The sequence below is a fragment of the Hemitrygon akajei genome, chromosome 15 (assembly GCF_048418815.1).
Source record: "Hemitrygon akajei chromosome 15, sHemAka1.3, whole genome shotgun sequence".
Lineage (NCBI taxonomy): Eukaryota > Metazoa > Chordata > Chondrichthyes > Myliobatiformes > Dasyatidae > Hemitrygon > Hemitrygon akajei.
In genome coordinates, this window is record NC_133138.1 from 47,359,140 (window position 1) to 47,376,640 (window position 17,501).

Below are 17,501 nucleotides of genomic sequence, written 5' to 3' on the forward strand. Positions count from 1 at the left end.
GGAAATAGAATTAGCCACAAAACAAACAAGTCTGTATTTAATTTAGGCTTTGCTGTGACCAGTCAACAAGTCCTTCAAGAACAGATTGTTTCATTCAGTTAACAAACTTCCAAAGGATCATGATGATAATTATATTATATCATTTCTGCAGGATGCCTCTGTAAAATATGATTCAGATGTGTGGACTTACTGAAATGAAAGTTCATGAAAACAAATACAGTATGGCATGCAAGACATAAAATTGCAAAGCTCACTCCACTTTTCAAGAAGGGAGGGAGGCAGAAGAAAGGAAGTTGTAGGCCAGTTAGCCTGATCTCATTGGTTGGGAGTTGATTGTTAGGGATGTGGTTTTGGGGTATGTGGAAGCACTTGATAAAATAAGCCAAAGTCAGTATAGTTTCTTTAAGGGAAAACCTTGCTTGACAAATCTGTTCAAATTCTTTGAGGAAATAACAAACAGGATAGACAAAAGAAAATCGGTGAATGTTGTGTATTTAGATTTTCAGAAGGTGTTTGACAAGGTGCAACACATGAGTCTGCTTAACAAGATAGGAGCCCACGTACTACAGGAAAGATACTGGCACGGATAAAGCATTGGCTGATTGGCAGGAGGCAAAGTGTGGGAATAAAGGGAGCTTTTTCTGATTAGCTGCTAGTGACTAGTGGTGTTCTGCATTGGTTGGTGTTGGGATCACTTCTTTTTATCTTGTATGTCAATAATTTGGATGACAGAATTGATGGTTTTGTGGCCAAGTTTGTGGATGATACAAAGATAGGTGGAGCGGTGGGTAGTGTTGAGGAAGCAGAGAGGCTGCAGAGAGACTTGGACAAATTAGGAGAATGGGCAAAGCTGTAGCAGACGGAATATATTGTCAGGAAGTGCATGGTCATGCACTTTGGTAGAAGGAATAAAAACATAGACTGTTTTCTAAATGAGGAGAAAACTCAGAAATCCAAGGCATGCAGGATTCTCTAAAAGTTAAATTACAGGTTGAGCTGGAGGAGAGGAAGACAAATGTAATGTTAACACTCATAAGGAGGACTAGAATATAAACACAAGGACATAATGCTGAGGCATTATAAGTCACTGGCGAGGCCTCACTTTGAGTATTGTGAGCAGTTTTGGGCCCTTTATTTGGAAAGGATGTGCTGACATTGGAGGGGGTTCAGAAAATAATTGTGGGAGTGAAAGGCTTATTGTATGAGGAGCGATTGATGGCTTTGGGACTTTAGTCACTGTAATTTAAAAGAATGAGGAGAACCTCATTTAAACCTATCGAATGTTGAAAGGCCTAGAGAGAGTGGATCCGGGGAGAATGCTTCCTATGGTGGGGTAAGTCTAGGACTAGGGGACACAGTCTCAAAATAGAGGGACGCCCATTTAGAAAGGATATGAAGAGGATCCTAGATGGTGGTGAATCCGTGGAATTTGTTACCAGAGGCAGCAGTGGAGGCCAGGTCATTGGGTGTATTTAAGGTGGAGATTGTTAGGTTCTTGATTAGTCAGTGCCTGAAAGGTTATGGTGAGAGGGCAGGAGAATAGGATATGCGGCAATGATGAGATGATGGAGTAGAATCGATGGGCTGAATGGTTTAATTCTGCTCATCTGTCTTATGGTCTAAAATTATGCTATTTATAGTAGACCAGATTTTAACTCTGCCCAATCATCTGAACTGAAGTGTACGTGGGATGCACACGCCTGCACGCTGTCATCCCAACCAGACTGCTCTGTGATTTAGAAGTGTTGGCCATAGGCCAAAAGGACAACCTAAGAACAATCTAAAGGGGCAGTTGAGTACTAGGGTATTGGGCTCTAAATAATGGATACCCAGTTGCAGGCAAGTGGATCACCAACATTTATTTGTAGTTCTGATTATCCAGGGGACTTTGCTGTCTCAATTTCACACATTTCTAACTTTCTAGCCTTTTCACCATCAGTTTGCTTCCATTATTGCTGGGTTAATTTGAATGAAGGAAGATTTGCAGGATAAGACTCAGTGTAGAGCAGCCACTAGCCCTGTTGGAAGGCAGATGAGGTGCACTCATTGCAGAGCTATTAGTCTGTTGGGCCAAAGGAAACAGTTTCAGTCCCTGCAGCAACTTTTTGGGACATTCTACCCACAGAGATCAGGGCCATCCATATGTGACAGCCTAAGTCTTTGCAGATCTTCTCCATTTGGTCTTCCCAAAATAATTTTAGGGATTACAGTTACATCTCCCTAGTCCTTAAATCACTGCCAAAATACCTGTTCTTAAATGTTCACCTTCTCTACTAATGCAAGAAAACTTTAGCCATTGTATCAATGGCAGGCCTGCCTCACATCCAGAGCAAAATTGACTCACACGTTTTGGTATCAGGTGCCGGAAAACCAGCTAGAGCATTCATTAACAGAGACAAATACCTTTTTATTAATGAGCAGATACTGAAGGGTGAGAGAAAGAACATCATGCCCAAATGAACACTTCTCAGGCTTCTAGCCAGAGAGGAGTTTATTCGTCATATACACCAGGAAAGCACTAGATCCTTTTTCAAAATCATGCAAATTTCTGCATAATACCTTGCTGTCATAATGCACTTATCCTTCACCTTTCTACCACTGCACCACTCTCTCCAATCCCCAACCACTTTCCCTAGGTTTGTTAGACAAAACTGTTGCAAAATCATTTCAGTTATTTACCGGCCTAGAACTCATGTCTTATATAACCTGGATTCTATGCATCACCTATCAAAACTGGTCAAAATTATTATTTAATGACTATAGATAAATGTGAAAAATTGGTCTACAGCAATGGCACAAAATAGGCTACTTACTGCACAGAACTACAAAATTGGAAAAGTTTCAAGTAGTAACTAGTTAATTATCAGTCGCTTTTGTCACCATCTGTCAGGAAAATGTAACACCCAAAATTGTTATTATTTGTTAACCATTCAAAGTGAAATCTGACAAGTAAGAAAATTAATTACATAAAATGTGCTTCATAGTCTATATCTGCAGTGTCACATGACAGGTAATAAACTTCCTTACGGGAGCTCCTGGAAATCCACGTGGGCCATCTTTTCCTGAGACTCCTGCAGAACCTGTTGGACCTGGAGGACCAGCAGGTCCAGTGTAACCTTGATCACCCTACATAACAAAACAAAATTAGTAAAGAATTAGCACTAAACAAGTATTACATATTGGGCAATAGAATAAGGAGAGGCAACATGAGCTGAACGATAATATTTTAAAGAGAACCCTAGGGGTATAATGCACACAAATCTTTGAATCTTGCAGGACAAGATGGAAGTGCTGTTAAAAGAGGAAATGAGGCTCTTTGATTTATTATTTGAAGATTAAAGTACAAATGCAAGGAAATTAAGCAAAGACATCAGTTAGGGTTCATCTGGAGTGTGGCATTTAATTCTGGCCTTTACACTTAAGCGAAGATGAGGTTTGCTAGAATATAATCAGTAATGATGGATGTCAATCATATGGAGAGACTGGACAAGTGGCAGACATGTTCGTAACCAACCAATGCTGGCACTATGGTACAATTCTTTTTGTTCTGCAACATTTTGTGGTTAGGAAAAGTAGTACAACCAGATGTAATAGTAAAAACCCTAGGACTGAATGGCCAAAGGAGGGAAAAATGAGCCGTGGGGAAAGAGAAAGAACAGTTTAGTTAGTGGTGGGATGAATGGCTACTTGTGTTTATTCGCTTGTGACTTGGATGGCATTAACATCTAGTATTTTCCAATTGTCCTTTAAAAGGTGGCGGTGAACTACCGGAGTCTCTAAAATGAAGCTGACTCCCACAATACAAAAGGGTAGGGTGTTTTAGCATTTGACCCAGCAACTGGAAATATATTTCCAAGTGAAGATAGTGTGTGACTTGAATGAAAACTTCCAGGTGGCAGCATTTCTTGCACCTGCTGGCCTTGTCCACCCACTTGCTAGAAGTAGCATATCTGGGACATCCTGTTGAAGATACTGTGCACAGGTACATTGATGCATCGCGTTTTGGTGATGGTACACACTGCAGAACAAAACCCCAGGGTTAGTGAGACTGAATGTTCAGGATGGTGGACGCAGTAGTGATCAAGCAGGCTGCTACAGTCTAGGTGCTTTTGAGTTTCTTGAGTGTTTTGGAAAGTACTTATCTAGACTAGTAAAGATAATATCATCTGACTATGATTACCATCTTTCAAATGGAAGAAAGAATTTCAGGAGTCAGATGAAGTACTTACTACAAAATCAGTACTTAATCTGCTCTTGGAGCTACAGCACTCAAGTGGCTAGTTGTCAAGTCACACTTAGATGTTGATGGAATTTGCTGATGGTAATGTCAATGAATGTGAAGGTTAGGCAGTTATATCCTGTCCTGCTGCAGATGATGGTGCCTGATTCTTGGGTGAGACAAATGTTACTTCAAGAATATTTAATCTATTGAAAACTTAAAAAAAATTAAACAAGATGAATCTTGAAAAAGGATCGAAACATCAGTTAAAGTCGATTATTGTACCCGGCTGTAAGTCTGAGAGGAATTTATTTGTCAAGATTAATCTTATTTGTCTAAATAATTGCAACTTATTTTAATGATTATAGCAAAATAAGGGAAAGGGGAAAAATAGAATTTAAATAAAAGTTTTGATTTTCCTTTCCAGATGACCCAAAGAGCCCAATGAAATGTAGGCTTCATTGCAATGCAGGAAATATAGCAGCTGATTTATACCAGCAACTTCACTGAAGTTGCAATATTGTATTCAGCAGGTAATATGTGAGTGAGGCTGAATAATTAACCTTGGCTGGACTACATGGAGAATCCTACAGCCTTTCTTCATAACAATGGTATAGCAGAAAGGGAGCAAAGGTTAGGTCTGAAGTTCAGTCCAACATTGCAGAATTCTCCCAGCTTTTTCTGTTCAATTCTGACATTCTCTGAAAAATCATCTATTTCTGGCGTACTAACAGATAAGCAGCTAAATATCTTTTCTCTACTGGTAGCACATTTTATCCCAAAACGTTAAGCAAGAATGGATCATCATACTAAAAGCATTTCAATGATGAATATTTAAAAATTCATTGAAATTGAAACTTGTTTATTTTTATTAGAAAACAAAAATATCAAGATTTTAAAGCACTGAATAAACCAAGAGGTTTTTAAAAAATAAACATTATTCTACCTTTTCTCCTTTTGATCCAGGAAGGCCCTAAAATAAAATAATTTCTGTGGGTTAATGCATATTTTACTCAATTCCTCATTCAACCATCCTTTCTGGACACTCTATGCTAATTATTTGTCATCAACAAGATGAGGCTGCTAGGACTTGGAAATAAAACAAGTTTTCCTTCTTGCTGCCCAGTGACACAGATACAATGTTACATTATGTGCAGAATAACATTTCTTTCACTTGATTAGGAAACAAATAGCAGATTTAAGGGAAATTAATGAATGCTGCTGAGGGATCTGGATTGCCTCATCTGCTTTCAAGCATATACTGTATATGTATTTATTATAAAAAGGAAGAATACATGAAGTTAAGAGTTCGAGTAAGCAATGTAGATGGGACCACAAAATGACAAGGACAAACTAAAGGACCATGCAAAACTAATCCAGGTAGAACTTAATCTGGAAAAGTGTGGAACCTTCCTTTTAGAATTTGAGATAGATATAGTGATTTTGAATCCGAGAGACTGTGAGCTCAGTAGTTGTTAAGGAATGGGAAAATTTATATCTTCATACACCAAACAATAAAGCAATGATGCAGAATGTGTTGACAAAAACTCATGGAATAATGCCGTTTTTTTATTCTGTCAAGTGTGTTGTACGTAGCCTTCTTCAGACAATCAGTATGTTAGTCTGTAGTACTGTTTTCTGTGTAACACAAAGAACCTTGGGAAAGATTTGCAGGCCTATACCACTGGAGAAACCAAATGCAGATAGGGTTACCGCTTTGCTGGAGGGATTTTGACTGTCCAGTTCCATGCTATTTTAACTCTCTGTCACACTCCCACTCTGATCTTTCTGTGACCTGTGGGACTGTTATAATGTGGTTCAGAAATAACACATTTACAGCCTCTGGAGTCAATACTGAATTCTCTAGCATTGGGCAGTTTGTGTTCCATGTTTATTTCAGAGCTGGCTACTTCTGCTGCACCGCCAGGGAAGGGCTTTTCCCTTTCCACTACAGCATGGCTACTGCAGACACACCACAGCCCTGCTATTTGCAATATATTATTCAACTTTGTCTGCCTTATCACCTCCTGAATGACTGGATAATCTAACAATACATCCCCACAACAATCCTGGCATCACCCTGTCACAAGTATGTCCATTTGTCATACAGTTCCCTCATTTTCTCTACAACTTCAATCTCCTTCCCAGTTCTGACAAAGTATCTTCGGCTTTATGTGTTAATTCACTCTCTTTCCACGGATGCTGTCTAACCTGCTTTGTTTCAGCATCTGCAGGTCTTTTGATTTCAGTGGGATTGATAACCTTCATTTGTTTGTATGTTCACTTGTTATTAAGATGGTTAAATTGTGGTGAACTACATATACCTGTCCGGACTGCTCCTGTGGCTCCTCCCACAGACCCTGCTGACTGCTCCTGTGGCTCCTCCCACAGACCCCTGTATAAAGGCGATTGAGGCCTGAGCCCGGCCTCATTCTCCAGGATGTAGTGTTGTTCATTCTTCCAGTCAATAAAAGCCGATATCGCGCTTCTTACGTCTCAGAGTGAGTTATTGATGGTGCATCATAAATAAAACCACAAACGGCAGTGTGGTGTATCACTTCACACTGTGGCATGCAACACAAACTTCTTCACTTACCAAATATTGCATTTTTCCAAAGGATAATTTCTCAGTGAAGTTACACAATGGTACAAGTTATTAATTAATGAACAAAATATCTGTTTAGTTTGATAAACAAAATTACTTATGGATAAAAAGGTATTTTAGCTCTTGGCAAAGGAAATTATAATGCATTAATGTACATTTATCATGTAAGTGCACGCCTAGCATTCTGAATACTTCTTTCCCCACAAAGGAATGAAACAATTATTATATCACAAAATGTTTACACAAGGGGTAAGATATAAAGTTCATTGAATCTGCATTTCCCGGATGGAGTAGTTTTTCCCAATGAAAGGGTCTTTGATGTACATACTCACCACCATTGGGGAAGTACCCAGGTGCTGGGAAGGGAAATGCTGAGGCTATTCAAGATTGTGTTGATCAGATTACTCTTCTGAAAGAGCATCCCTTCAATCACTTGATGAGGCACAGAAAGATGGTGGTTAATTTACCTCCTCGTTTTTTTCTGTCACTTTCCTAATCTTTCCATTCCATTTCTTAATGCTTCTTTTTCTGGGGTACTGCATTTATCCTCTCTGATACACCCCCGTCTCTGTTTTTCCATTGTTAATGTACGTATTTGAATACCACTTTGGTTAAGGGGATACATTGTTTAATAGAGTTGCTCACTAAGAATCCATTTTCCCTGTTCTAAAACGATTGCCCTCCATTTCTTTAAATGTTGTTGTTGGTTAAACAAAAGGCACAAAGAAATTAAATAACTAATGAGATAAGTCTTGAGACGACTTGATCGAACATAATCTGGCCTGTTAAATATGGCCACTGGTTTCTCTGTTTAACTTCACTTCCTCAAACATTGCTGCAAGTATCCTAAAACTATATGTGGATGTAGTTCACCATGATGCACCATCAATAACTCACTCTGAGACGTAAGAAGTGAGATATCGGCTTTTATTGACTGGAAGAATGAACAACACTACATCCTGGAGTATGAGGCCGGGCTCAGGCCTCAATCGCCTTTATACAGGGGTCTGTGGGAGGAGCCACAGGAGCAGTCCAGACAGGTATATGTAGTTCACCACATTGGAACACATTAAAGAGTCAGCAGGTTGCTGTTCGGGGTTTATCTATAAATTTACGTTCATTAAGTGTTGCTGAATTTGGCTCACTGAAGTTTTTACAGAACCACATTCAGAGAAAATGCAGATTTATTGCTACACCACTAAACAAACATATGAGATAGTGAAATTAAGGAAAAATGAGCCAGCCAACATTCTGGCTACAGCCTGAAGCCGAGTGCACTAGAATTAGCCTCATTTCTAGACTGTTACAACTACAATGATGATATTTACCTAACCATCTGGAAAACAGTCCAGATACACCCTATCCTCAAAAAAGCAAGACAAATTGAACCATCTGATTAACACACTGTGATCCATTCACCAGCAAATCATAAACAAAGAAACAGAAGAGGACTTAATTATGCTATAAAGGAACTCCTACTCACTAATAAATTGTTAAATGATGGCCAGTTTGAGTTTCTCTACACCAGAACTAAATATAGACTTGATCCAAACACGATAAGAGACCTGAATTCCTGAGATGAGTTTTGAGTGACACTCCTCGACTCCAAGGCTGCATTTGAACAAGTACAGTATCAAGACGCCTTAGTAAAATTATAGTCAATAGGAATTAATGAAAATCCTTCAAATATGGCTGAGATCGTACTGTAACACAGCAGAAGGTATCTATATTTGCTGGAATTTCAATTACAGCACAAAGACATCACTGCAATGTCATTGGCCCAACTACTTTCATTCTTTTAATATCCTTCTGTAAGGTCCAAGAGGGAGTTGTTTACTGCTGATTGTGCAACAATCAAATCAATTTGCAACTCGTCAAAAAATCAAAGTTAGTTCTTACATCAAGACCTGAGCAACCTTTAGGCATGAGCTTATCTGTAGCAGGTAACAAATGTACCATACCAGGCAACGGCCATCCCCAGCAAAGGTACCTTGATGTTTTATCATCGAGAGCTTTGGAAAATCTTCAGGCATCCACACAATTTGGATTGACACTTGGTTAGAAACTTAACTGGACATTATACTGTGGCTATTACAGCAGGTCCAATTCTGCATATTCTGTGATGAGTGACCTACAGTACTTCACTTCTCAAAGCCTTTCTACTATCCATCAGGCTTGACAGGAATGTGATGAAATGCTCTGCATTTTTTGCATTAAAGAAATTAGCTAACTGGAGGGGACTCTACCCAATAATAACAAAAAACGTGAGCTTAAGTGGAGTAGCCATTTTCGAGTGGTCATTGTGAGAATGGGCCAGTGTAAAAGTGGAGACTTGAAGCTTTGCCTAGAAAGGCTTCTGCAGGGAGGAACAGGTGATCAGGGTTTTAAAAGTTTCTTATCCATCCTTAGCAGTTTACTCAGTATAGGCAGTATGGTGGTTCGGGTAACAGAATGCTCCTGCAAGCTGTGGGAGGTCAGGGAACCTCACGGTCTCCCTCATGACCCTATCTGTGGGAAGTGCACCCTGCTGCAGCTTCTGGGGGTCTGAGGATGGCTTAGATGAGATTTACCCAAAGCACAGGCTTCTGATAGATGGGCGGCCACCAGGAGTAGGAAGTGTGTAGTCATTCCCCTCACTAACAGATGTGCCTCTTTGGAAACAGTTGAGAGGGACCTTCTTTCAGAGACTAACACACTAGACAAGTCTCTGGCGCTGAGGCTCAGTTTGACAGAGTGATAGTGATGGGAGACGCGTAGCAGGTGAGAGTGGGAGGGGTCTCTGTGGCAAGAGGTTCTGTGGCTGCCAAAGGGACACCAGGATGGTGTGTTGCCTCCTCTGTGCCAGGGTCAAGGATGTCTCTGAGTGGGTGCAGAACATTCTCAAGAAGGAGGATGAAGAGGCAGAGCTTGTTGTCCATGCTGGTACAAACGACACAGGCAGAGCAAGGAAAGATATCCTGCAGAATGAGTACAGGGAATCAGGTACAAAGTTAAGAAGCAGGACCTCGAGTGTAGCAATCCGGATTACTCCCGGCGCCACGTGTCAGCGAGATGAGAAATAGAAGAATAGGCTTGATGAATATATGACTGAGGAGCTGGTGCAGGGGTCAGAGATTCAGCTTCTTTCACCATTGGGACCTCTTCTGGTAGAGGCAACGTGTACAAATGGAAAGGTTGCACTTAATCGCAGAAGGGACAATATTCTTGCAGGGAAACTTATTACTGCTACACAAGAGGGTTTGAACTAGATGATCGGTTGGGGGGGCGGGGGGGGGGTAACACTGAGCAGAAGCAAGTCCTGCGATAAAGCATTAACCAGCAGGAGGGACAGGAATACTTATTTAAATCCCATTTATTTCAACATATGAGGATTAACATGTAAAGTGGATGAACTCAGAGCACGGATTGGCTCTGGGGACTGTGATGTGGGGATGTATTATAGACACAGTCCTAATAGTCACTGGGGATTTGAGGAGAAGGCATGTAGAGAAATTGCCCATAATTGTGAGAATAATAGGGTTGTATTAGTGTGAGAGATTTTAAAGTCTTTGGTATTGGCTGGACCATTCAGAGTGCTCAGGGCCAGGATGGGGCGGAATTTGTGAGATGAACCCAGGAAAGTTTCCTTAGTCATTATACAGAGGACCCTACTCAGAAGGATGCAGTACTTGACTTCCTCTTAGGGAGTAAGGCAGCGGAATAACTAAAGTGTTTGTCAGGGAGCACATGTTAGTCAGTGACGATAATTCTATTAGTTTTAAAACAGTGATGGAAAAGGATAGGACAGGTCCACAAGTTAGGGTGTTAAACTGGAGCAGGGCTAACAATTCAAATTCATAGGCCCTTTGAGCCACGCCGTTCCAGCAACCCCCAACAAACCTAATTAACCCTAACCTAATCACAGGACAATGACCAATTAACCTACCCAGTATGTCTTTGAACTGTGGGGACAACCCACACATTGCACAGGATGGATGAAAAGAGACCCTTTACAGGATTACAGGGAGATCTCAATCAGCTGGGGATGTGGCAAATGGACTTCAATGCAGCTAGGTGTGAAGCAATGCAGTTTGGAAAGTTGAACTAGAAAAGGACTTAGATTACAAATGGTAAGGTACTAAGGAGTATAATGGAAAAGAGAGATGTAGAAGCACATCCCAAGTAGACAGGCTGGTGAAAAAGAAGTTTAGCATGCCAGCTATCATCAGTAAGGACAATGAATACAGGAGTTGGGACATTAGATTGCAGTTGTGTAAGTCACTGGTGAGGCCACACTTAGAGTGTTGTATACAGATTTGGTCACCCTCTTATGCGATTAAACTGGAAGAGAAAGAGAGCAGAAAAGATTTACAAAGATGTTATCATGACCAGAGGACCTGAGTTGGCAAGCTAGGTCTCCATTCCTTGGAATGTAGACCAATGAGGGGCGACCTTGTTTAAGTGTTTAAAATTCAGGGAGGCTTTCATAAAGTGAATGGTAGCAGGCTTTTCCATGCATAGGGGATTCCAACTCTAGGGGACATAAAATTAGGGTGAGAGGGGGAAGATTTGCAAAGGATTCGAGGGTGGTGAGCATACAAGATCATGGCTGATCTGGCACCAATATGACACTTCATAAAACACCGTAGCCCAGAGTAAAATTGCATGCGCTCTTCAATTCAGAAAGACGAGGCAATCTGATGTCAACTTTGCTGGAAAACTCACAAAATTTTTTCTCCTTTCATAACACACTTTTACAGGGTATTCTTAGCAAACTTAGTACATTTGACCCCAGATTTTCTTCCAATTACATATTTAGTCATTACTAATAGGTTTTCACCACCAGAACATCATTTTACTGCATCACCGGTTCCTCAAACTCTTATCCATGCCTTCTGTTACTTCCATTTTTCATTGTTTCAACATGGACTGGCCTCCTTTGGTCTAACCTCTGTAACATGAAGTCTGCCTTCTACTTCCCCTCTGCTGGCTGTGCCCTCCTTTTTAAAATCCTGATCCTTGTTTTCAAATTCCTCCCTAGACTCACCCCTTCTGGAGTTTTATTGTATTTAGTGCACTAATGGATGTCACAGTTAGTTCTAACACTCCATTAGAGACTACAAAAAAAATCAGAACTTTGGAAAAATTGACCTAAAAAATTAGCCTTAAAAAATTTAGGGTGGTCTCTGATTGCTATACTAAATGTGACTTGAGTTGCTCCAAGTTGCTAAGGTTTTACTGTCATGAAATATGGGAGGTGAATTACTGCCTTAAAGAGTCCTCAAAGGACAGCAGCATAAAATGTGGGAACAGAGGGAAATGCCTTCAGTGTGGGTGGCAACACTCCTTCTTCCCAAGATCACCCTTACAGGCTGAGCCATATGCCACAAGTGCCTTCAATCCAAGGGACAAGCTCACTGTTCAGGCAGAGGCCACAATAGAACTGTACTGGGGAAAAATGCTACGAAACCTCGCAGTGTGTATACTTTTGAAAATTCAGGCAGGTTACAAAACCTTAGTGTCACAGTCAAATCATGACCCTTCTGACCTGCAGCGGGTTTTTCTCCTTGTTTTATCAGGAGTAGATGTTATTGCTCTGACCTCCTTTGGTAAGGCAGAGAAGAACATGGTCCAGGTTGATGACATCATCATGAGCATGGAAGACGCTGCAAAACGTACAACTTGCTGAGGTGAAAGGTGAACAGAAGCGCCTGATCCAATTTCCTGATGGTGGGAATTCCACCAGAAATGGGCATTGTTATAGTAAGGAATGACTCAAATATAGGAAGGCCATCAGATTGGGAAAGATTTTTATTAATATAAGGAACACTTACTTCAGACTGTACAACGTAGGATTTACTCAGATTTGGTCCTCACTTGGTAAGCAGAAAGCAGGCCTCACCGGCATTGTCTGCTTGGTTATTAGAGGCCTGCACTGTCTGTCCAGCTCATTATTTAGTGCACTGCCCAGTTTACTTGTTAGATTAAGGGAGGAACTTCAGAACATCTTGCACCTGATAGTTTTCCTAAATAATCACTTCCATTTGAAGTGTTACCAAGCAGCAAAATTTCTATGACAAAATTTCTATGGCTTTGATAATTTCTTCTTGTGTACCAATCCCTGAAGGCATATTTTTTCCTCACTCTCTGAAACAAGATTTGCCACATTTCCTAACTGAGAAAAGCTGGAAGCCCTAATAAGCTGATAACTCAAAAGGAAATGATAATAGCCCTGAATAAAAGGCAATCAAAGTAATGAAACAAATTTCTGCATTACTTCATTGCTCTTCAGAATGTTTAAAGCAGTTTTATAATCACATCCCATGATGAAAACTGAAATCTAATAGATTGACAGGTGGTTTGTCAAGAAACAGCGAAGGATGAATTCAGCTGCAGCTACACGCTATTCCATGAGTCAAACTCTCAGGAGGATAAAAGAGATCTTTTTAAAAATAGTTCTGGGTAAATGGTCTTCACCTTTGAAACTATTTTGAACATTATCTCTTTCCAACATCTTTCCCAATGTTTTGAAGCATATAAAGTACTGGACCCAGAGAGGGGTCAGAGAACAGATGGAGAAAATGAAATGTAGCAAGAGAGCTCAGCAATACCAGAGACTGTCAGCTGTGTACTGTTTGGTTTGCTCTCATGTCCCTGGAGTTCAAACAATTACTAATATTTTTCTATCTTACTTTAATGTTTAGTTATAAAGGTCTAGATTTAAGGAAACCTACTAAATTTGACACGAGGAAACAATATAATGAATAAGATTAAGAATACACCATTAACACATTGAGATTAATATTAACCTGCCACATTTCTGGTAAGCAACAGAGAGGCATCCCTGAGAAATGGAAATTTTGAGTAAGGAAATACTTTATTTTCACATTGATTTTTATTTACTCAAACTTAACTATAATTTCCTATTTCCCTGCTCTCTCTATATCAGGTAACAGAAAAATAAGGCAGGATTCTTTTGAACACATATACCAGACGGTACCTACTGGTTTTCCATCCAATCCAAGAGGGCCCTAGAATCCAAAACCAAAACAACACTTTAGGATGATTGGATTATTTAATGACCAAACATATATCAGCAAGGCTAAGTACATAAAGAACTAGGAAATAATAAATCGAGATGATTTTCAGTTTTGTACTTTGATAAGTACTATAAGTAATGAAATTAAGTACAATGTGACATTATTCAAAAACATTAAAAGTGCAATTTGAAAAGATTCTTCTGTATGCCAATTTCATGCAGATGGATTTAAAAGGCTGCAGTTGCATGAAAAGCTATTTTTGGCACCTATGAAGAATAATTAAGTAGTGTTAGTAATTCCATTATCCTTTAAAGATTTTATTAAAATAATTTTAACATGTAAAAAGAAACAAGGATTATCATTGATTATGGTGGCTGAAAAAATGATTAAATGTTTTCTGGTTCTTTTGGATCAGTGTCATGCCAAAGCAGAAAGCCAGTCAGGTATTATGCTCTGCTACATACCACTGTCTGAGAACTCTGTCACACCATATGTTAGTGAACACGAGGTAATTATAAATGTGTCACAAATTTCCTACTATTTTCACTCTTCACCATGACACATGGATTGTCAGTAAGAAATAACATTGTGTTCAGAGTGAGTTGAGGAGAAACCCAGAGCAAGAACTGAAGAAGAGTTTGCACAAGTGATTTAAGAGTAAAGCCATACACAGGTCCAATCAGTTCAATGAAAATATGGAAGATATATTAAAAGGAGGCAGAAGATCAGCAACTCCTCCTGTTTCACAAATTCTTGAATTAGACAGTTCAGCAATATATCATGAGAATCTTTATTTCTTCACCAGGATTACTGCAATGAACTTCCTCAAACCAGTGTAATTTGCAACTATCTTCTACTTGTCTCCCTGTATTAGTCTGACACTTACCTCCAAATCCCTGCCAGCAGGAGGCACTTTTTTTCTAGTTGCTGAATTAGGATACATTTTTTAAAAAACTACAATACAGTATTGCCTAAATAATGGTTTCAGCTACATAAATATCTATGAGAAGCTTTAGCCATTGGAATAGAAATACTTACTCTTGGTCACTAAATGGAATGAGACACAGTATACACACAAGTGCATATATCATGGAAGAATTTTTACACAATAATCACACCTGGAAAATATATAAAAACTTTGCTGATTGTGTTCTGCACTCCACTCACCTCGCTACAGTTAATGGCTAAGCCTTGATACAAGTATTTGCAGGGTATTTGATTTCCAGGGCCATTACTGTCAAAATGTTCCCTTCTCACCTGACATCGACACGCAGACCTCAAAAGGTAATTGAATAAATTTGAGGAACCAGAAACCTAACCAGCTTTCTCATTGTAAGCCAGCACCCAGTAAGCAGTTATATGAAGTTAACTAATTCAGAACAAGGTTTTTTTCTGGGGTCTTTGTGGTTTAACTTGGTATTCTCAAAAACCATTTAACAAGTCTGCTAAAAATTTCTAACTGGGAGAACTTTGTACAGCTTCCACGATTTTGTGTTATCTTTATGTGCACTATTGAACCTGAAGCCATACAGCAATGGAAGTTAAATTGGCATCTGATTATCATGATAAAGTCAATTAGTGATAGATTATCAATTGAAAGTTTATCCCTGAAATGATTATGTAATGCTTAAAAAATCTTAATACAAGGAGGTTAGAATCAAAAATGATTCTTCATGGTTATGTAACACATTAGGTACAGTATAATTTTAAGAGTAGTCATCACTGACAATCATATCATCTAGAAGTCACCATCCACAATTGCCCACCGCAATGAAACAGACATTTCTAATCTCCCATTACTCCTATTGCTCAGGTACAAATGGTTTGGTATGTGGGCACTGAGTAGAGGGAAGCAGGTTAAAGTGGAAGACAAGTTAGTTTCATATCACATTCTCGCATCTTAACATAACTCTAAGAAACCACAGAAGTCTGAGAAAGAAGATGTACATATTCCCAAGAGCTGCATACAGAAGTTAGACTGGTCATCTGAACCCAAGCCACCAGGTCCTAGTCTGGTCTGTTCATGTTTTGTTATCTGTCTTCAGAGTTCAGAAGGGAATTACACAATCTGGACTAAGGTCAGTTCAGTTCCTTGCAGGAGATTGCTCAGCCTTGTGAGGAAGGAGATAGAGGAGGGAAAGAGCATCATGATACTGGGATAAGATGGATTTAATAGACGGTGCAGTGCTTGGTTTCTAAGTTTGCACATTTGGAAACATGTCTGCATGTATTTCCCTTTTAATCTAAACCATCGCCATTCCCCACCGCAGCATCCCTCTAGAAACACACTCAGCTCTTTATTTCTTCTTCTCCCCATGTCCCCATCTCACATTCTCCTACCATAATGATGAATTCAGGGTAGTGAACCCAGGTGGGGAGTAACTGGAGATTTGTGAACAAAACAACGATGAGAGTTTATTCACAGAAGAATGAATGAATGAATGAATGAAATTAATTTTTTTTGAATGAAATTAATTTATTTTGGTCAGTACAAACATAACAAAAAGCATCATTTACAACAATGATTTCATAAATTAGAAGCTTTCTGTATGACGCATGGCTCCGGGGTTGTACCTCCAATGGGTTTCTTTTTTTCCCTCACTTTTCTTGCTTAGTAGGGTTTTTTTTAATTCACAAAAATTTTCATTCTTTAAGATAATTTCTTCTTTTTTGAGGCATTATAAGTGTTGTTACTTCGATGTACCTGCGCTATTTTTGAATAATACTAATAATGAAAAGATTTGAAAAGATGATTTCGTAACTATGATTTCATAGGAGAAAATTACAACAAAAAACATAAATATTCTTTAAAACAGACCTGAAGGGTGTAGGCCCAAGCTACAGCTTATTATACCTACCCCTCTTACTTCTCCAACAACATATTTATCAACTAACATACATAGGTAACTCAGGAAAGGACAGCACTATGGAAAGGCTAGTGAAGACTGAGTGTCAAGGGCTCAGTATATACAACTTAAATAGTATAAGGTTGCAAGAGAAACCCGCAGTTACTAATAAACAGCACGAAAAACTTCAGAACAATTAACAGGTGACAAATCCATAAATTAACGATATTCAGGTGAAGCAGAGCAGCAAGGTCTGGGGCTCTCATGGACCTCCGGCTGATCCAAAGGGCAAGAACTCCCCCCTATGGCAGACTCCTGATGGCCCAGGGTGATCAGAATGGTGGTTGTGAAAGTCATGGTCCAAAATGTCCTGGATGGAACCCAGCACCTCTCCTCTGTACCATATCCTTCCTAGTCTACCATGTGTTGCATCTTGCCACATACCATGCGGGAGCCCAACAGTCACTGAACTATATACACCAGGTTCCATCAGTGATACAGGGAGGTGGAGGAGGCCTCGAGACAGAATCCAAGAGGTTTAAGATGGGACACGTGAAACGTAGGGTGGATGCACACGGCGTGCGGTACCTTCAGACAATAAGTAGCAGAATTGATCCAGCAAAAGATCTTAAATAGATTGATATAAGGGGGGAGCCAACTTCTGACATTTGACTCGTATGGGGAGCTCTTTGGTTCATAGCCACACTTGCTGTCCAGAATAAAATGATGGACCTTGCCCTTTCTGATGGTTAGCATGGCATTGGTGTCGTTGAGAAATGGCCAACATGGTTGCCCTGGCCTTTGACCATTTG

The 17,501-nt window shown here is 39.7% G+C and overlaps 1 protein-coding gene across 1 annotated transcript in view; it reads right to left on the reverse strand.

Annotated features, from left to right (window-relative positions):
* The window catches only part of LOC140739323 (uncharacterized), a 145,425-nt gene that overhangs the window by 49,634 nt on the left and 78,290 nt on the right, over positions 1–17,501 (reverse strand). Inside the window, exons 7-9 of the mRNA XM_073067506.1 lie at positions 13,808–13,834; positions 5,166–5,192; positions 3,028–3,126 (exon numbers count right to left, since the gene is read on the reverse strand). Of these exons, the coding sequence (XP_072923607.1) occupies positions 3,028–3,126; positions 5,166–5,192; positions 13,808–13,834 (153 nt within the window). The remainder of the gene's footprint in view (positions 1–3,027; positions 3,127–5,165; positions 5,193–13,807; positions 13,835–17,501) is intronic.